The following is a 22,029-nucleotide window of genomic DNA, read 5'->3' as shown; positions in this document are numbered from 1 at the left end:
ATTGAATAGAACTTTTGAAATGATGTCCTGGTTGTACTTTCATTGTATTTTTGGTTGCCTTATGACTTTTCCTTCAAAAGAGGCGGTAAATAGTAAACGGCATTAAAAAGTATTTATAATACCTATTTAACAGGCGTTATAAATAACTGGATACGTACTATTAAAAACAAAGCTAATTTAGTTAAAATGGCAATACTTTTCAAGTTGTATTGATCGCGATCGTGATTCTTAAGTTCGTGAGTGATTTGGTTTTGAGCCAAAATAGTTCAATGCAGTCATTCGCTGTATCAAGCGAGGAGTGTCAGATTATTTGGTTTCATCAACGTCAATTTCTCAACGTGAATCAATATTGTCAAAACATTGATTTGTAAGAAATTGTAATAAATATATACACAAAAATGTCTTCATTGGTAAGTTTTTATCGATTAAGCAGCCTTTTAACTTGTTAAAACCTTTTTGTTTTCTGGTTAATCACTTTAGCACAAAAAAAATCTGATTATAATTTCTTTACACATTTTATTTTAAAAAAAAAGATATCATTTAAAGATAGCCGTTACAAATATTTAGTATGGGAAATACTAATAGTATATTCTAAAAATCTAATCTATATTCTAAAAATTGATATTGGGGGAAGTATATGAAATTGAATTATGTTACCTTATATTGTGATTTCAGCGAATGAAGGCAGCAAAATGTCCCTCTGATGAGCTGGCTATAACAAATTGTGCTCTCGTTAATCCAGACGATTTTCCTAGTGATGTCAAGTATGTTCAATAATCATATAACCACATTTACATTCACATCAAGACAAACATAGATTTCTATTTTTTCATGATAATCATTCCTTTCGCTTTCTTTACAAAAACACATACTCTGCTTTTAGTAATCAATATTCTATTGATATTTACACTAGTTTATGGCTAAGTGACTGCATGCCAGAAGGAAATGTGTTGTGCCGACTGAAATCCGGGAAAATTAAAAAAAATACCTTGATTTTAATTCAGATTTTAATATTAGTATGATATAGATATAATTAATATGGATAAATTACAATTATATTGATTCTTCTTATTTCTGTGTATAAATTGCAACCTTTGCAGATTATGCAATCTGTACTACTTTTTACATATTGATTGTCTAGCCTATCTCATAGTATTAACATTTTATAAACAGCTCTTATACAAAATAGTACAACTTTGATAATATTAATTTCAGGCATATTGAAGTATCTACTGGTCCATCACATTTTGTCTTCAGTATTCGGTTCTACAGCGGTGTCGATCGTGGTACAGTAGGATTTTCAGCACCGCAACGAAAATGGGCTACACTTTCCATTGGCCAAGTTAGTACTTTTAATTATTTTCATATAATTTTAAACACTCTAAATTAGTGAATGGTGAATATATTATAACATGTGACTTTATAGAAGCCTTTAATTTGAATGAGATTGTTGGTCCATCCTTTGGTCTACCTACATTACTAGTGGAATTCATTTCAAATATGAAAGTCCCATCTCGCAATACTGCTCTACACTTAAAAATGTCAAGATAAATGATTACTGTTGTATTGGACCTCTATTTTATAACCATAAATACCTGTAATTGGTACTGTCGTAAGTTAATAATTTAAGTTGTATTAATAATCTTATAATATGTTGCTTACAAATCTTGCACTTAACATTTATAAGAGTTGCAGTGTAGAGATCGATAAGTTACGTCACGACTTGCAGACTTACGCCCTCATTCTAAACACTAACTCCTAAAACCAACAAATCATATTCTGAAATTGATGTGAACTATATCATTTTGAGAAGAATCTAGCTTTTTAATTTTAATTTTCTTTCTTAAATATTTATTTATATTTGATAGTTTTATACACGCGATTTAATCTGTGCAGAATTTAATTTAAAAAATATATACAGATGAATTAGTACAGTATAGTACCTCCTTCTTTTGGGAAGTTGGTCAAAAATATTACCAAATAGCCATTGGCCCCTAGGGACAGTAAACCTTCCCAGTATTTGTAGCTTTTCTCAAATCAAGTCGGTAGTTTCTAACCTTATGTAATGCAAAGAAACAAATCTTTCATCTTTATATTAGTATAGAATAAATATTTTGTTTCAGCCCATAGATGTGAAACCATTCAAGCCACAAAACGCAGAATGTTTGTGCAGTGTCACCTTAGATGCGGACTTTATGCTAAAGAAGACGTAAGCTATATTTTTTAACATTCTCACTAAACATAAGATACCATTAATTCATGGAAAAAAGTAACAATTTGCTACTACGGTTTCCAAGTAAAAAAAAATACATTGAAATATAATTTATACCAATACACAATTGAAGTCTTGATATTTAATTTGTGTCATGTAATGATACATGACTTATCTCTGTTATGACGTAATTGGAATTAACACGCAAATTCCTTATTGTTGTTACTAAACTATATTTTATACGAGCTGTCGCCTGCAAATTTCTTTAGCGCAGATTTGAACCACCCATTACACCATTTTGACAGCGCGAAATTAAAAAAAAATAGCTTATAATATGCCTATCCATGTCAGCTACCCTTCAGTGAAATCCGGCCCAATCGTTTTGGAGATTACCCGGAACAAACGCGGCTTGGGGATATAAAGACAGACAAACAGACAAAACTTTTTTGAATGCGATTTTCGTTATCAGAAACGCATATACACAATATTCCCGAAATCTGTATTTTTTTTTGATATCACAAACAGACACCCAATTTTATTATATGTATAGATTACGTGGCTATCTAATAACGATAGCGTAGTAATTGTGTCTTCAGTTGTCTTCAGTTATTCTGATTTGAATTCCAGCATGCCATTATAGTCTTCTAGAATATACACTAATTTGGAATAATGATATGAACTACTTTTTAATCCTAGAACATCGCTGGAACCGTACGATTCAGAGCAGATGGCGCGCGATTTCCTTATTCAATTTTCCAACCAAGTGTTCACCGTTGGGCAACAATTGGCATTTGCATTCCAGGATAAAAAAGTCTTGTCATTAATTGTAAAGAACTTAGAAGGTAATTTTATTGTATAACTATTTTATATTTAGTTAAGAATGGAATATTATGTTTATATTGTGAAGATTGCTTGGCTCATAGAAGCCTTATAAATGTACTGGTTGATAATATGGAATGTTTGTGAAATGTCTTTCAATGATGTTTATTGTACAATTTTAATAAATATTGTCCAATATTTGTTTAGCCGTGGACGTACAAGCGTTGGCATCAGGTGCAAACGCAATCCCTCGTCGAGTGAGGATGGGCAGACTTCTACCTGATGCATGCATACAGTTTGATAAAGCTGAGAATTCTTCCCTAAACTTAGTAGGAAAGGCTAAAGGGTAAGTGTAATTACAGAATATTTAAAACTACATGCAATTTTGAACCTTAACAGGTCGTGAAAAGTTATAAATTAATAAATCCCATTTGAGTTTTTTTTTATGTACAGTTAGCATATATATATTTACAAAATTAGAAGTCTGTAAACACTTTCGGTTTAAAATATATATATGAACATATAAGTCAATAATACAAATTTAATTCTACGGACGAATATGTGGCATTATATTTTTGAAACCAAACTCATATGTAGGTTTTTAAATGTAAACATATACATGTTTATGAAGCTGACTGTACATCGTATTTTATATAATTAACAGGAAACAGCCTCGTCAATCAATCATCAATCCTGATTGGGATTTCGGCAAAATGGGCATCGGCGGTCTGGACAAAGAATTTAATGCTATCTTCAGACGTGCGTTTGCGTCTCGCGTATTCCCACCGGAAGTTGTCGAACAATTGGGTAAAATTATTTCATGTCTTTACACATAATGAGTATTGAGTATATGATACTAAAATTATTTTTTCCTTAGGTTGCAAGCACGTAAAGGGTATTTTATTATTCGGGCCACCTGGTACTGGTAAAACTCTAATGGCCAGACAGATCGGCAAGATGCTAAACGCGCGCGAACCCAAAATTGTAAACGGTCCACAAATATTGGACAAATATGTTGGTGAGAGTGAGGCCAACATTCGACGATTGTTCGCCGACGCCGAAGAAGAAGAGAAAAGGGTAAGCATTAAATAGAATTTTCTAGTATTCCAGTGAATATTATAGCTACCGGTGTTACTTTGCAGGGAGACGGAATGGATTATGTTATTACGATAATAATAAAATTTCCAAAAATAACAGCGCTATTTATTACGAAGATTTTGGTTTTAAATATTTTCAAACCAATTCAAGTAACTAATATTAATTAGATTATTATACTAATTTAAAAAGTGGTTAATTATATTCAATCTATACATATGATAAAATTGGAGTGTCTGTTTGTAATGCCAAAAGAAAAATTCCAGATTTCGGGAAGATCTATTTGCGATGCTGATAATGAAATTGCATTTAATTTTTTTTTGTCTGTCTGTCTGTCCTCAATACGCGTTTGTTCCTGGTAATCTCCTGGACCGATTTTGACCAGACTTTCACTGAAGGATAGCTGATATAGACGGGCATATTATAGGCTACTTTTTAACTTTTGCGTGGTGGAAGTCGCGGGCAACAGCTAGTTGTAAATGTAATTGTAATTTTGTTAGTGTGGGCCGAACAGCGGTCTGCATATAATAATCTTCGACGAGATCGACGCGATCTGCAAGGCGCGCGGCTCCGTGGGCGGCAACACGGGCGTGCACGACACCGTCGTCAACCAGCTGCTCTCCAAGATTGATGGTATAATGATGTTCAAACTTTATACAGGCTCGCAACTTCGAAAAGAACATAAACTCTAGGCACTTTCAGATAGACATCATACATTAATAATTTTTTTTAATTATTACAATACATTTGACGGACAGAATTATTTCATGTTATGCATAAGCTTTACATTTTTTTTTCCTATTGATTTTCAAATAGACTTGCTCGCAATTTTGGGCTTGCGGAATTAAAAAATAATTCCAATAATAAACATAGCTTATTATGTTAGTACGTGTAACTTATTAAACGAATCTACGAGATTTCTAATAAAAAGAATTTTCAACATCGACCTGATAGTTGTAACTTTATTTGTTAAAAAAGTGTTATATTTTTTTATAAACTAGCACATGTTTGTTGATTTACAAATATTTCTTGTACCATTGGGTGGGATATGTGTGAGTGTCAATAGATATGGATTACAGTCGAATGGATTCGAACTTTCGATCGCATCGGAAATCCGTACCTATAACCATTAGGCTATTGGCATTTCAACGGTGGAGACGAAGTGTAATGTGGTGTGCAGGTGTAGACCAGCTGAACAACATCCTAGTGATCGGCATGACGAACAGACGCGACATGATCGACGAGGCGCTGATGCGGCCGGGCCGCCTCGAGGTGCAGATGGAGATCGGCCTGCCCGACGAGACGGGCCGCGTGCAGATCCTCAGCATTCACACCAAGCGCATGAGGGAGTACAAGAAGATCGCGGAGGATGTCGACTGCAAGGTCAGTCTGTACCCTTCTATTTGGTATCGAGGAGAAATCTTTGGTTTGATCTATTCAAACTTCATCAGTGGTTAGCCTCTAGTGCAATAGTAGAGGGTTCCAGAATCTTCCTGGTAGTCATTGGAACGAGGCCAGTCTATACCTTTTTTTGTATTCAGCGTATATCACAGATACCTTGTATTTTGGGGGGAAGACAGGATTATGAGGGCTTTGACCTACTCAAACCTAATCGGTGGCTAGCTTCTAGTTAGGGGTTCCGGGATCTCCATAGAACTTACGGTCCAATTAGTAAAAAGTAATTGTCATGCATATATTGTAATAAATTTGCACTAACTATTTCGACTACTATGAAGTAGCGAAATAAACAAAAAACAAAATAGAATGTAAAAAAATATTGGTTAAGTTATTCATAGAAAACTGCCTTTCAAGTAGACTTAAAAACAAATAAACGTTTTTTTATACAATAAAATAAACGTAATAATGTGTAACACTATAACGGTATACGCGACAGGAGTTGGCAGCGCTGACAAAGAACTTCTCCGGCGCGGAGCTGGAGGGTCTTGTGCGCGCGGCGCAGTCCACGGCCATGAACCGGCTGATCAAGGCCTCCAGCAAGGTGGAGGTGGACCCTGAGGCTATGGAGAAACTCATGGTGGAACGCACTGACTTCCTGCATGCTCTCGAAAATGATATTAAACCAGTAAGTAATATGTTGTATGTATTGTGACATAGAGAATGAAATATAAAACAAAAGAAAATTAGTAAAATCACTAGCTTTCGCCCGCGACTCCGTTTGCGTTGAATTTGTTCTTCCAGACTGTCTTCTATATGTATGTCAAATATCATCGAGATTCGTTCAGCAGTTTAGTCTACGAACTCTAACAAATTTCCTTCAATTTAAACTTTTGCGTTTATAATATTAGTAAGATGACATACTAAAACACAATCATTAAAATTTAAAATAGGAGCTATGTGTTTTTATATGTATATTTAAAACTTAACAATTTAGCTTTATGTTTTATGTACATATTTATATTACATTATGTATTTTTAAAGTTATTTTTAAGCAAATATTTACGGTACCTAGAAAGACATGGCGATGGAATGCGTGAAAGGTGACATGATCAAGAAGGGTGTGATGAGATGACGTATGATAGAGTTATGTGGAGGACAAAAACCTGTTGCGCCTACGGCAGTAGGATAAGGAGGTGATGATGATGATGGTGATTTGTGATATCTCTTTAAGTATTTCCATAAATAACGACGTGTGTGTGCAATAGGCATTCGGCACGGCAGCGGAGGCGCTGGAGCACTTCCTCTCCCGTGGCATCACCAACTGGGGCTCGCCCGTCTCCTCGCTGCTGGAGGACGGCCTGCTCTACATACAACAAGCCCGTGCTACTGAGGCCAGCGGTAAAAACAATAAATGACATTTAAAAACCCTTAAAGGCTTTATGATAAGTACATATTGGTTATATCATATACTTCTATACTAATGTAATAAGGCGTAAATACATACTACTGCGTGGCGTAGGATGTCAGTCATCACAGTACATTTTTGCATAATTCTTTCTTTAATCGAAAGCCCTACATTTACGACACGCTTTAGGCTATTTTTAGGCTATGTTTTCACGCTATTAAGCTTAGGGGTAAATAAATTGAAAATACCTTCATGTGGGAAAGGGACCATAAATTACAAGCTGACAACTTCAAAGAAGCAATGTTGCTATGGCAACCGTAAATGTTAACCAATGTCAAAGGCTTTCTTTTTATTTTATGCATTTGAATTTTGACATTAGTAATTGAGAATTTTATAGTTTCATGAATAGGTATGGGAACATCTTTTTTAATAAAATGTATTTTCTAGGTCTAGTGTCAGTGCTGCTGGAAGGCCCGCCGAACAGCGGCAAGACAGCGCTGGCGGCGGAGCTGGCCAAGCGCTCCGACTTCCCCTTCGTGAAGGTCTGCTCGCCCGAGGACATGGTGGGCTTCACCGAGACCGCCAAGTGTCTGCAGATACGCAAGGTATGTGATCACTGGAAACTGTCTTAAAATGGTGTAGACATTGCCTCGATTAATTTCAGACACAAATCTAGTCTATTTTTAGATCATAATTGTAACAATGTAATACTCAATATATAGTCTACGGCGTATCGCCAAGACTGTGTCTCTGACGAGCTGTTCCCGTGCGGCTTTATCCGCATGAAATTATGAAAATTTTATTTTATCGTTCACATTTGTGGAATTTCCAATTGCAAATGACAAAATTCAAATACACAAATGACATGAAGGTCTTCGATATTGGATTATTATTACCGTGACAATCTTGCTTTTTTATGTTGTAAACTTGTAGTTTTATCCCTTTCCCGCATGACGGCTTTATCAAACCTATTTACTCCTCAAGTTTAATAGCGTGAAGATATATAGCTCAAAGCGTGTCGTGAGTGTAGTGCTTTTTGTTAAAGATAGAATTATTCAAAAATATGCTGTGATTGCTGACATATTACGCCACGAAATAGGGTTTGTACGCTTTATTATATTAGTAGGGAAGAGATATATATGATTCTGATTGACCTTGACAGATGTCATAGGGATGGGACATATACACCAAAGATGTATTGATGCCGTTACTCTGATATCGATTATTTTAACAAGTTGTCTTGTTCCAGTACTTCGATGATGCGTACCGCTCCAGCCTCTCGTGTATCCTGGTGGACAACATCGAGCGGCTGCTGGACTACGGCCCCATCGGCCCAAGATACTCCAACCTGACGCTGCAGGCACTCCTCGTGCTGCTGAAGAAGCAGCCGCCCAAAGGACGCAAGCTCCTCATACTCTGCACCAGCAGCCGAAGGTAGGCTACTGCGCAAGGGATATCGAACATCTATACTAATATTATAAAGAGTAATTTTGTATGTATTGGAATAACTCAAAAACTACTGGGCCGATTTAGAAACTCTCGCGACTTTGCCAGCGTGAAATTAAAAAATATATCCTATGTTAGTTACAGATAAATTACCTATCTAATGGTGAATTTTGAAATTTTTGAAATCGGCTTAGTAGTTTTTACGTGAATACATAAATACTAATCGCCAGTATGGCGCGTTATTCTAATACGTCAATGACATTGACAGCTCTCAGATAGGGACGGGACGTCAATGCCAATAATGTAGTGCTGTGCCAATCCTGTACTGATTTTTTGTTAACAATAGTAATGTATGTAATTTTCAGACAAGTCCTGGAGGACATGGAAGTGCTGTCGGCGTTCACTGGCGTGCTGCACGTGCCCAACCTGTCGCAGCCCGAGCACGTGATGGCGGTGCTGGAGGAGAGCGACGCCTTCTCCAAGCGGGACCTTGCCAGGATACAATCAGATCTCAGGGGAGCCAAGTCAGTTATTTACATATTTAATGTACTTTATACTAATATTTCATATGCGATAGTTTAGATGGATGGATGGATGGATAATTGTTTTTTTATAGTTTGTACCCTAAACGATTATCCGTTTAGGCTACAAACTGTTGTTTATATAGATTTCGATAAAATTTGGAATAGATTCCTCTAACATCTATTTATAGTCATAATAATTAGCAGACAGAGTCGTGGACGAAAACTAGTTTTTAGCGAACTATTTATAATTTTACTGAAATTATTTCACAGAATATTCATCGGGATCAAGAAGTTGCTGGCTCTAGTCGATATGGTGAAGCAGACGGACGAGGACTCGAGAGTGTTCAAGTTCCTCACCAAGATGCAGGAGGAGGGCGGCCTGGACCTCGGCACCACCATACAATAAGAATTGTTGCAACCTTAGGGAACACACGCGCATACCACACGCACGCCCTCGCCCTCCACCTCGCACGAACCTCACAATGCACACACCTCACACAGACCTCACAGCGCCAAGGTCACAGAGTCCACACCCTGTATATCAGATCTCAGGAGCTACGAAATCGATTACGACGAAGTCAGCGAAAGCGTAGAGTCTTTGGATTCAAATCAAAAAAGATCAAGAACTGTGAAGGGTAATGAAATATCACCATCGAAGATGCCACTTATGAGAATACGAAGTGTCGAAATCGTCTTTGAAGATGATATGTCTTGTGCTGACACTGCGATACTCGATCGCAGTCTGGAGTTACTTCTATCAGATAGCGATGATTCAACCAAATGTGTTGATGATTTACAACCGGGAGAAAAAGATGAAAATGATTATTCAGTGACATTGAATGTGGAGGCCGATTTATCGGATGACACAATTTCATCTAAAGAGAATATAGTCAGTGATCATCAACTTGAAACACCCTCTATACATCCGGATAATGGAAAACCGATTCAAGCTATTGATGACACATCGCTTAATGTATCTGAATTGGGTGACTCCGGTCGTTTTACGGATGCATCATCTCATGAGGCCGCTGTGAAGTATAGTGATGCTTTGCTTTCTCATTCATTTGACGCCATCAACATTGACGAGTCATCGCTCAGTACATTTGAGCTGTCCGAGGTCTGCACAGAAAATGGCAAAACTAACTTATTACTGGAATACATTGATAGTGACAGCTCGGATAGTACAGCAGTATGTGACGAAAATGCTGAAGTGAAAATTTTAACATCCAAAAGTGATATGGTTACAGATGAATTGGACTCTGCGGATGACAGTTATGAAATACAGTATGATTCTTTCGTTGATATGGGTAAATTTTAAATACAATCAGTATTAGTGTTATTCTTACAATATTCTCTGTGAAATGTTTAATTGTAATTTGTTGCATCCCTGTATAAAGTTTTAGAGTTGCACATTATATTTGTGTATTAATTGTGAGCTAGTACACCCTAATAAACCTACACAGCTTATGCACGGGGCGGTGGTATGCAACTATCAGCCGTGTCATATCCTTCCGTTATCATTTCATAGTAAATCTTCCATAGTGTGTACATAGATAAATATGTAGTATTTACTTTCAATGACATGGCTGAAAAAATCCCAGGGTTGTAAGAATAGACAATAGCTCAATATATTGTATTATAATTTAGCAAGAGTAATATTTATTTACTTTTTTTACTGATTTGTGATACAGCTTGATGCTGTCTTTTTTGTTTAGATAGACGTATTTGAATATTATGTTATGTATTGTAGATTTTCACTACCGAAACATATGAAAAACATAGTTTTTTCATTTAGTGACAAAGACAAAAATATGTTTTTTATATGAATGATTGGGGAGTGAAATTGTATGTTTATATTAGGTGTAAGGAAATGGTGTCAATGTAGACAGTTTATTAAATTAATGCAAATAATTAATGCATTTACACATTAGGTGTGGTTAAATTTAATATATCTCGATTCTTATAGTAATGTTCAAGTACAATTACAAATTATAAAGCTTTAGATGTGCGTACTTTTTGTCTTTGAATATCACTAGCACATAGATTATAGTAAAATTTATTCAAATTGGATTGTTGAAGTAGAATTTCAGATATTTATATTTAAAATTTCCTTAAGTAGGCTTAAATAATTATCAAGGAATTGCGATTGTGGTGGTACACATTAATTCATACTCTTAATTCACTGTAGTTAATTATGAATCTTTTGCGACATGTTTGAAAAAATGGCCAAATAAAGCCTAAAAGTGTCTGCACTATTTGAAATTTATCCAGTGTTTTAAGCTATATTTTAGTTTCAAATATTATTTCTCTTGTCAGTTAATATAAGTACATTGAAATTAAATGTTCAAACAACATGAAATGTTTAATGTATTGTTACAGTGGGTTCCACTGATCAAACACTTCTATAAAATAATTAGCCATCTCGCTCATTCTTTATGACAAAATAGTGACAAAAAATACAAGTGTTAGAGCAGTGGAATTTCACCTTTAGTTGTTGCGTTGGATTTGATTTTTTGTGATGTTAGGATGTACATTCCATTTATGCAATCATGTAATAAAAAAGATGTTTTATTAAAAATCAAAGAGTGTGTAGCTTATATGCTTATTTGACAGTAGAAATGTAGTGTTGCCAGTTAAAATTATATCTTTCTGAGTGTGACAATGTATAAATATAAAAAACTATATTATGTGATTGGCAGACAGTCATTAATGGCTTTTATTAGGTTTTTAATTAAAATTCCCTTGATATTTTTCTATGTATATTTGTGGATAAAAATTTCACTTCAGTATTTCCCTAAAATTATCATTAACTTCCTTGTTCTAATGCTTCTTTTCACTTTATAAAAAATGTTTGTCAATTTAAACCCTAGATGTAGTGTTAAAATGTTTGAAATTATATACTTAAATAAGTCCTTTATGCTTTACTAAACTCTACTGTTTTTCTGCCAAAAATGATTTGTCTTGCCTAAGCAATAACATTTACCTATTGGAAATAAATCTATTAACAAGTTAATGTCTGTGTTTATTTCTCCCATTTATTCTAAAATAATGTTTACTTTCTGTGGTGACCTAAAGTTGATTTTGGCTTCCTACATGAAATCACCAATAATTACAATTACAAAAGACAAGAATAAAGAAGTAGTTTCATAATAAAGTCAGTATATTTTCAATCAACTTTTAACATATGTTATGAATTGTTATTTACAAGTTTCTATAAAATCATGATTTTTGTTTGCTCCAATATTTTTGTTATGATGTAAAAATGTTTTGGCACAAACATGGCTTTGTTTACAAGAAATATGACAAAATATGTTCCTAGAGTAATCAGTATAAGGGAATAACAATTTTGGATGTAGACTAAGACACCTACAGTACACCTACAGTAATTAAAATATAATCTTTTCATTTGAATGCAAGAAAGTGACTTAAGGGTAACAATGAATAGATATAGATTAGAAATATAATCCATCATCATGATCTTGGCCTTATCCCTTACAAAGGGTCTGCACAGTATGTGCTGCTCTCCCATACATCTCTATCAGCCGTCATATCGGAATCCTCCCCTTCTTAAGCATATTCTCTTCCACACAATCCATCCATACTTTCTTGGTCTTCCTCCAACTACATTAGAAATATAAGTGTTAACATAAAAACATACAAAAGAAAGATTAATTTATTTTCTTAAAATTAATTAGCGTTTTCACAAGCATCTACCCAATCATTGTAGACATCAATTGGTTCAGACAAAACATTTGTTGTTGTCTGAAAGTCTTCCAAGCACACCCGACATTGTATTCTAGCTGTATTTCTCGCTCGATCCCTAAAAAAGGACAAAAAGACATCTTTGAAGAACTGTTTAAATCAAGTTTTTGTTCGTTGCACTAGAACATCGCTTACATTTTAACTTCACAGGACTTTTCATGATTGCAAAATGGACAGTTAAACTGCTGATCTAGTGGTTCTATAGCTTTTCGTTTCGGTGGTGGCTTTCTTTTCGATTTACGGCGACCCATGGCTGTAAAATGAAAATTTTGGTTATTCACATATTACATGAACGTCTTTCTCAAACATGCCAAAGTTATGATAAACTTAAAATATGTACTAAAAGGTTTAACTCACTATTGTGTTCTTATTTCTGTATTTTGATTTTTAACTTTAACCGATTAAAACAGCATCAATGGTAAACAATTTTGCCAAATTGTATTATTTTTAAATCAAAGTCAATGTCAAAGTCAAGAGCTTTCAAATGTCATTTTAGTATTAATGTTGCCATAGAAAATCTGTGTTGCTTCAAACTTCATCTAAGTTATGGTTATCTATGACGGAAGTAGCTTGATTGTCAAGTTAAGTCTTTTGTCAAATTGACAGTTAACATTTAAGTTAGAGTTTATCCTCGTTTTTACGTCTTTTATTAATTTTCTGATTAAATTTGTAATGCCTTGATATCAGTAAAAATACGCGACAATGTTTGTTACTTACTTAACTGTGTTTATTACGTTTATAGTAATAACCAATAGTAAGTTATTGTTTTATTAAAGGTACAAGTTGCAAGGTGACGCCCATAACGTTTTGTTTTTAATTTCAGTTGGTCCGGTCTCATCGGAATGTACAATTCCAATAGTATTGAGAAACACATGGTTTTCTTACGAAAATGGACAACAAACTATTACTGATATCAATGCTAGCGAAATGACAGGAAGGTAAAATTAATTTATAAGAACAGGTTTTTGCTTTTAAAATTTATTATTTCACAATGTTTAGTAGCGATTTATATTGATTTTGAATACACTGTTATTATTTATTACAGGGGTGTATGTGTAAACATAAAGGCAGATTACCATGTTAACTATACAATGGTATTCAAGTACACAAATTGTTACTACTGCGTGAAATTGATAGCCCGCACGGTAAATGTTCTAGAAAAGATTGAAACTCCTTGTGTAGATGTAGCTCCTGAGGAGCCTACTGTTGAGAGAGTGTGCCGCAGTTTGATCCCTGATCAACAGTTTATAACCTTATTCTCTGAAAATTCAGTCCCAGTAAGTATAACTCATTGCATTTCTGTTCTACTATCTTGTTACTAACTAGTTATTCCTGGCAACTATATGAAAGAATAATTACGACAATAGTTCTAAAACACATTAAGAATGAAACATAAGTCTTGTTTTTTCTTTAGGTAAATTGTCGTTCATCACTCGAAGGAGTTTGGCAGTTTGCTTATCAGAACCGATTTCGTTTCACCGGAGAGTGCAACCACCCGGATGCACAGATTAAGTCATGTCAAACTGCAGGCACACAGTTTTTGATCACCAATCAGAAATTCAACATCACTTATAGGAAATGTTCGGGAATGTCTGGCACTTTTGATGGTGTTGTTGAATATAGCTGTTTGGGTAAGTTTTTGATATCTAAAATTCAACATTTCCTTCAGTTTACAACAAAACATAATATTTGACTTTAGTAGTTCTTTAATAGAGTAATTTTATATATTATTTTTTTTCTTAACATACTATGAATTTGACTATGGTTAGTAACCCTAACTTAAAGTAGGCTCCAAGCCCCTTGGTGGAGACATATATTGACCTGGTGATGATGATGATATAATAAATTCACATTATTGTGTAATTCCAGGTCATTGGTTTGTGGACAAAAACCATTTCTTTGCTGTTGCGAACACGAAGGAATCACGTAAAGATGAACGATACCGTTGTTTTCTTAAGAACAGAGATGACGATCTGTACATTGGTGCTTCTATAACACCACAGTGTAGCACATTGAAGACCGTCGAGAAATCTCCAGAAAGATATCGCATTACACCAGTTAAAGTAAATCAAAACTTAATAGATTTAAGGCTAAAGCAATGATTGCATGGATAGAAATTAAGGTACAATAATATAAAAGCTATAAAATACAATTATTTTCAGGCTGAAGTGGTTGAACCTGGTTGTCGTTTACCACAAAACTTCTCTGGAGACTGGATTAATACAGCTAACATTGATGCTGATGTATTTATCAACGAAACACATATCATCGAAACATATTATCCAGATGAGGGACGTTTCAGACGGACTATTTATGTTTGCAGGTATTTAAATATTATACTAAATAACAATCAAAAAACATATCAAAGTTACAGATATTTAATTTTTTTTTTTTAATTTAAAGGGAACAACGAGATAGTAGGGTCATGATGGCGCGTCTTTCAGTAGATGGTTGTCAAAAGGATTACGTTTGTTTTGACTTCATGCCTCAGCATCATAATGTTATAAGGTGAGATTCACTCATTTAAAAGATACAATAATGATTTTTTTTTTTAATAACAATGGTATTAAAATTTTCAGATTCCGTAAAGGCTTAGCGATGATTCAAAGTAACTTCCATACTGTTTGCTCATGGGTACAATTCCCTAACAAACAGCAATGGCGATATGATATATTCCTTAAGAAAGATCCGTCACCCATTCGATGTCCCGTCGCTGGGAAATTTAATTTTACCCAAAAAGGAGATGTTAGATTTGAAACAAGGATACTTGGAGGTGTAACTTTAAGTCCTCGTCCAAATCTTTACTGTAAAATCAATATAAGTGATTTCTCAGTTTGCGACACTGATCAAAAAACGATACAAATAAAGGAGAATTATTGTCTGTCTGTGGATCATTTGGGTAGGCCGGTTGATATATACAGTGATCCAGATTACAAGATGAAATGTATCGGATATTGGAAGGAGAATTTGAAATCCTATTTAATTACTTATGATGAATTAGATCCATTCTCCAAATACCGTTGCTGGGTCTATCAGAGAGCTGATTTAAACAGGTAATGTTTTTTCCTAATGACCTCAACATAACTCTAAATGCTAGCTGTTATTTAAGGGGCCATTCACACAGACTGGTACATACAACAGACCCGATATTTTATCGCAAATAAAATTAAGCTTATTTCAATTAAATCTTGTTAAGAACAAACTATGAAAATATGTGAAAATCATAATTAGTTTAGGTTTGTCTGAACGGAACTTTATCCAGACGTAGTGTCCCTGAAGTGTAGTTGCTTAAAAAAAATACTATGTAAGTAAATACATACTTTATCAATTTTAGGGTTCTAATGTCTCAAGCGTTGGGTCCATATTGCGATTTAAAACAAGATGTGACGTCATGGAACTATACGGAGGGCGCAGCTGTCGCTATAGAGATGGAAGAATACGAACGAGAACGAGACCAATGTCCTATGCATTTTGACGATGGCAGTGACCCATGGGCAACTAAAGAAAATTATATCAAAATATTCACATTCAGCTATTCTTTTTGGAAGAATAATGGTGTGTCAGTGTTGCAAGTAACTAGTTTGTTTATATTCATGGTTACTTTATCACTTTGTAATAAAGTTTTTTAAAATGTGTATTTGATATGTAAGTTTAACAATGTTTTAGGACGAAAGCTTTTTTAATTTTATTTCGCCACTAACTTCAAACTAATATTTAATGTTTGAATAAAAATCAATTTTCCATTGATCTTTGTCCATATAAAAAAATATTTTCGATTCCTTTAACGTTATTGAAGAATATTTTGTTTATCTTAATAAATCAAATGGTGATACAAAGACTTCTGTAAACTAAAAATGCAAATCTTTGCAAGTAACTTTTACTAGGAACAGTAGACTCTCAATAATAGTAAGCACATTTTTAATTCTAAGATATAGTGCCTTTTAGGTTAAGATTAAATATATATGTTTGAACAATTTATCTGCACTACTAAATTACAAATCTGTTTGATATTGGCATTTCTTGTAGTCTTTGTATATCATATATTTTAAATGTGTAATGAAGACTGACATTAAATCAAGCATACTTTTACTACAACAGCTTTTTTCATAGAGAGTTTTTAAGAAATAATTGACCCCAGTCAAGTAAAAAATAGACAAATAAACGTACTATATACTTTAAGTAAATAATGTTTGTATTTTTTTATATTTTATACATATGCTGCTGATTATGCTTTTATTCTGTATTTTATTTAATTCTAATTTACACAAACCGTCCACACGAAAGACAAATCTTTACTATTAGTACAATATCTAGGTTTATGAGACTTTTTTTAAGACTTATTTTATATTAGTGCATTTTAATCATGACTATGTTTTTTATATTGTAAATATTAAGAACTAAACTTTTTACTGTTTTAAGAATTGTAATAGCAGCTTTGAATTGTTACAGAGTTCATGTTTAAATAAAATTTTACTCATAATTGTGTACTATGTATATTACAGTAACTTTAATATACAAACTGAGTAATCCGTCCAGTAAGATATTTTGTTAATCACAATTCCTTTTTTTATTTTAAGAAATATACAATTTAAAGATGATTTTTGTTTTATTTATGTGAAATAATTTGGATGATGAGGAAAAAGCCCCTAAAGTTTTCAATTTTAGTGCAATCAAGTTGCAGGTTAACTTTACTTAAAAATTATTTTAGTAGGAAACTGAAAAATATGTGAAGTTATCTATTTTTGATAGCAAGACATTCAAGTATTTCCAAAATAAGTTTGAAGAATAGGGAACGAAAAATTACACTCTTATTTTTAAATATATTTATTCCATGTTATATGATAATTGGCTATTTAAATTCATAGCCCAATGTTTCCTACAGTACACCATTTCAGTATATGGTAAGCCAATAGTGTGAGATTTATGTTTAATTATGCTTTAATATACAAATATTGAACAATGTGTGTAACTATTTGGTCCAGGACACTTTAGGAATATCAAAGTGCTCCGTCAAGCTGTCCAAATGTTGGTTAAACTTCTCTACCCTTTGTTTGTGAGTCATCTCCGCTTTTTGTTGAATCCTTTGTTTTTTCTGAAAAAACATCCAAAACAAGTTAATTGATATAGGTTGGTTTGATTTGGATATTGAAAAATGTTCTTTAGAAAGAGCAATCTAGTAAAACCATAGAAACTATCTTACCATTTTATCTTGCATCTTTAAGAAAGCAAGCTCAGCTTTTGTCTTTTCGTTAGTGCTTTTTTGTTGTTTTATTTGTTCCTTTACTTCATTCTCAATAGCCTTTTCCGTTTCTTTATTATACTTCTTCTTCTTTTTCTTTTTAATTCCAGAATTATCCTTAATTTTTAATTGCGATCTGTTTACACAAGAGTATTCGTCTTCTTCAACCATTGTAGATCAATTGAGAATCTATCAAAATAAGAATTGGGCAATTTATCAACGTAACGGGATTAAATCGTTCACTTTGTAAACGCTAATGTTAGTAAATATTTTGTTAACTTTTACAATTCTACTTTTATCACTGCTTGTATTTTACTGACATTGACATCGAGCATTGAAGTTTTTTTTTCAATCGATTGACAGTGACATTAGACATAGACAATGATTCAGTATTGCCAGCTATGGTGATATAAGTTTAATTTTTGCCAGAGATTTTTTACATCGATGTTTTAAAAATGACAATTTTGTTAAAGACGAATTATCTGAGGCAATTAGAGGGTTAAAAAATGAACTATGAAGTAAGCATGTCTCATTTTAGTTTGATATAAAGTATTCGGATATATTAAAGATCTGCTATTGCTAAGAGTGCTTCTTAGAACACGACGAGAGATGCTACGTGGACGGTGCTTTGCTAACTTAATTTCACCGTGACCACACATAAACGGAAAACGATAAAGATAGGGAATAATACGTATGGTTCAAATGACCATATCAATATTACAATACCTTGTCCTTAATCTTAAACATTGCTTCTATGTACATAATCTTGAAAGAACTTGATTCAGTAATTAAGGAGGGAAAAGTATATATCTAATATAAGAATAGCAGTGACGTACATTGAAATACAATTTCTGCTTAAGCGCTAAGCTCATTGCGATTATAAGGTTAAGTTCTGACGAATACAGTAGCGAGGGTGGCAGGTTGTAGCAAAATATTATAAATATCTAAGCAATTGTTTGCGACAAAAGAGCGGGAATGAATGGCGTTCCTAGGCGTTATCGCGACGGCGCACGCGCTTTCCCGCCGACGCGTACGGCGCCGAGATTAGTTCGATTGCGCGCCACGTGGCGCCACGTGCCTGTCTACCCTCCAAATAAGATTAACGGATTTGCTCACTACAGATTGCACACGAATGGGCAGGAAGTGTAAAGTGAAACGGCGGTAATGAGATCGCTTTGTGGAATCGCGCGGTCTGTAATAAGATATACGATGCGAATGTCACATATGAGTATGGATGACAATAACGTGTTTGTTTTTGATTTTGGCCTTCATATTTTCAAAAAAAAACTTTTATCAGTCATGGGAAGTTGGGTAGGTTAGATTGTGTAACTAAAAGACTAGGCGAAGTTAAGATATTGACGTTTTCCTCTATCTTGAATCAATTCTCTTCCTTACATCCAATCGGAAACACATTACACTTGAGATTGTGTTTCCCTTGAAAACAGTTATCTAAGAATTTACTTATAACCTTTCTAAAAATAAATGTCATTTCTGTTTACATAGAATTTTATTTCAAATCAATAGAAGACTAAGATAGAGAAACATCGGTAGTTAACACGAACAAGCTCAATTTTGTAATATCGAAGTAAGTGTAATTAGTTAAATAACGATTAATACAATGTTTGTCAACGAAATTTAAAACTTGAATTCAGCGATAAAATTGTGAACTTATAGTCGAGAACTCTGGATCCTAGTCCTTGAGTTTAATTCTGTTTATACATTAACGCCTTAACATAGATGGCTTTGGCTTAGCACGTCGCATTAGCAGAATAAATCTGAATGTATCGTCTCTCAGCAGAACAATGCGCGGCCTCTAATAGACATTAATACAGCGTTAGGCGCAGGGCGACGGCACACGCTGGCGACGCCTTGTTTGCCAAACTGCCCTAATCCACTATTTGTAATGTAGGATCACCACGCTATAAAGTTTTTATCAGAAATATCTGCAATTGTAACAACCATATTCTTAGTTTAGTACAGAAAGCAAAGACTCCCAAATAATGGTAAGTGCCTTAGGTAAATTTGTTGAAGGAAAACATTTTAATTATTCTGGTATTTAAATTTTCAAAATATGGGGCGTCCATATACAGAACATAGGTGCATCATGATTACTAGGATTGTGACACATAGAATAAAAAAAATACAGTATTTCTATCAAATCCTTTAAATTAGCTAAAACTTTCAAAACCGGGAACGGCTCATTCGTTATTATTATCATTGTTCGTATCTTTAATAATTTGATTCTTATAAAATCCTGGTCACCCTACAGTATTGAGCACCGCATTGACTTCTGAGAGGAAATCCTTTTCCCACGAGCTTTATTCAAACATATGTAAAGCGTATGATGGATGAGTCCCGCGCCGCGCCGCCCTCTGGCGGGGGTTAGACGTTTAAATCGCCATCGCTACCCCAATGACTTTGCTGGTCACCAAACGATCATGTTGAAATTTATAATGTAACCTACACCGAGCATTTTATTCTGTGAAAGAGTTTGACACACGACAGAATGATTGCGCTTTTTATTGTTTGCCCAGGGGTCTTGTGTTACAACTTTATTTATTGTACCCTGAGAAACTTTATGAAATGTTAAATTTTATTTTATTCAACGCTAAATGACTAGCCATTACAAATTGTAAGTCGATAAAAGTAAAAAAAAAATACGCTATGCGATTTGGTCTAAAATTCTGTGATTCTATGATCAAAAGTATTCGAGATACTATGATATTTTTATAATCTTTTGATTGCAAAAATCTCCTAAAAATGAGATGCAGCCTTGTCGTAAAATGCTTTCAATAAGATAATAAATTAAAGGCTAAATTTAAGGAATATTAAAAACGGCCTTTATTTAATAATACTATAGTAAGAATGTCAGCTTACGAACCGAGGCCGACGGGACTGACGTTCGAAGTTTTCCCATTAGGCAGCTCGCAGACATTAGCGGCCCTCTTGGCTTCATTAAAATTTGTCAGTCTGTCGTATAGGAACAACTTCTAAATGGATGTAGAAACTTCTCTAAGTGAAACTCGGCTGACGTGAAAAGTTTGCCGGATTTCGAGTTGCCACTTTTCTTTTCCGACGCCCATCAATTTTGTAGCACGTCAAGAAGATTTTTCGCACTCTTAATGCGGAAAAAAAGTGTAATTTAAGTTTTTCTTGAGTTTTTTGTTAGCGAGTTATGATCTTTGTTCATAAAGTTTGATTGATTTATTCTAAAAGTGTGTAGTTGCGTAGACTTTGGTTATTTTTTCCCTAACTATCAAATAAGGTAGTATTTTTTAATACAGTAATTAAAATTATATGTATAAAGTGGCTAAAACTTAAGTTAACTTTAATTACTAATAAGGTAATAAGGTTTTGTTGTTGCAAGAAGTTTTATCGAATGAAAAGAAACAATAGTGTTTAAAAGTAAGCGCCTGCCATTTAAATGACGGCAATCAGTTTCTCGCGGCCACCCCACAGCGGGTGGTTATTGTCCGTTTATGATCGAGGGGGTTAAATGAGCCCTGGGGTATCGCGAGGGTGCCTCCGACCCGCCGATAGTTTAGTTTTAAATAACAGATGTAATTGCGTTTGAATCACTGAACGGGATGCTGGATCGAGTGGAAAAAATATTGACCGAATTAATCTAATTTACATTTATTAGCATAAAGTGTTATTTTTGTTTATAATGTATCTGTCTATATCTGTTGCTGCTCTAAGCTATGTTTAAAGGTATTAAGCATTTTCTGAGCATCTTGTATGCATTGTATATTGCGGTGGCTGCCCGCGATCTTCTAAGTTATAATTTTTGATAGTAGGTTTTGGAGAGAAGTCATTTTTGCTCCAAACAGTTACCTGCAACAACAAGGCATACGGTATCAGCGGCCTTTAGCTATTCTGACGTGGCATTTATAAATGTGGTTCTCTAAAGTTTTAAGTAAAAAATATAGTCCATGTTACTCACTGATAACGTAGCTTTTTAATGGTGAAATAATATTTGAAATCATTTTTTCAATACATACAAAAATACAATTCTTTCCTCTCTATAATATTAGTATAGATTTAGATGTATGACGTAGATAATTTTTTACCAATTTTATTACTTAATCCAATGTATCATATCTTACATTAATTATAAATGTTCATTAAT

At 34.0% G+C, this 22,029-nt stretch overlaps 3 protein-coding genes across 3 annotated transcripts; 2 read left to right on the top strand and 1 right to left on the bottom strand.

The window, feature by feature from the left end:
• Nucleotides 1-224: 224 nt before the first annotated feature.
• LOC106101560 (vesicle-fusing ATPase 1-like) lies at nucleotides 225-11,912 on the top strand. Its single transcript, XM_013280818.1, has 16 exons — nucleotides 225-410; nucleotides 676-764; nucleotides 1,216-1,342; nucleotides 2,124-2,209; nucleotides 2,909-3,054; nucleotides 3,239-3,377; nucleotides 3,696-3,838; nucleotides 3,909-4,108; nucleotides 4,627-4,759; nucleotides 5,307-5,509; nucleotides 6,021-6,209; nucleotides 6,790-6,922; nucleotides 7,377-7,534; nucleotides 8,179-8,363; nucleotides 8,741-8,899; nucleotides 9,170-11,912. Exons 1-16 carry the CDS (start codon nucleotides 399-401, stop codon nucleotides 9,303-9,305), a joined length of 2,238 nt encoding a protein of 745 aa, XP_013136272.1. The 5' UTR covers nucleotides 225-398; the 3' UTR covers nucleotides 9,306-11,912.
• Nucleotides 11,913-13,250: 1,338 nt separating this feature from the next.
• LOC106100817 lies at nucleotides 13,251-16,348 on the top strand. Its single transcript, XM_013279870.1, has 9 exons — nucleotides 13,251-13,415; nucleotides 13,485-13,599; nucleotides 13,707-13,938; nucleotides 14,076-14,292; nucleotides 14,531-14,724; nucleotides 14,824-14,984; nucleotides 15,065-15,169; nucleotides 15,241-15,714; nucleotides 15,996-16,348. Exons 1-9 carry the CDS (start codon nucleotides 13,364-13,366, stop codon nucleotides 16,288-16,290), a joined length of 1,845 nt encoding a protein of 614 aa, XP_013135324.1. The 5' UTR covers nucleotides 13,251-13,363; the 3' UTR covers nucleotides 16,291-16,348.
• A 1,121-nt stretch (nucleotides 16,349-17,469) lies between these two features.
• On the bottom strand, nucleotides 17,470-18,243 carry LOC106100867 (protein FAM32A). The gene is made up of 2 exons (XM_013279934.1): nucleotides 17,862-18,243; nucleotides 17,470-17,753 (listed from the first exon to the last, which is right to left on the bottom strand). Exons 1-2 carry the CDS (start codon nucleotides 18,069-18,071, stop codon nucleotides 17,631-17,633), a joined length of 333 nt encoding a protein of 110 aa, XP_013135388.1. The 5' UTR covers nucleotides 18,072-18,243; the 3' UTR covers nucleotides 17,470-17,630.
• Nucleotides 18,244-22,029: the final 3,786 nt, after the last annotated feature.

The sequence above is a fragment of the Papilio polytes genome, unplaced genomic scaffold (assembly GCF_000836215.1).
Source record: "Papilio polytes unplaced genomic scaffold, Ppol_1.0 DF824303.1, whole genome shotgun sequence".
In the NCBI taxonomy this organism is placed as follows: Eukaryota; Metazoa; Arthropoda; class Insecta; order Lepidoptera; family Papilionidae; genus Papilio; species Papilio polytes.
The sequence above is the reverse complement of the archived record's forward strand: the minus strand, read 5'-3'. Positions and strand labels throughout refer to the sequence as shown.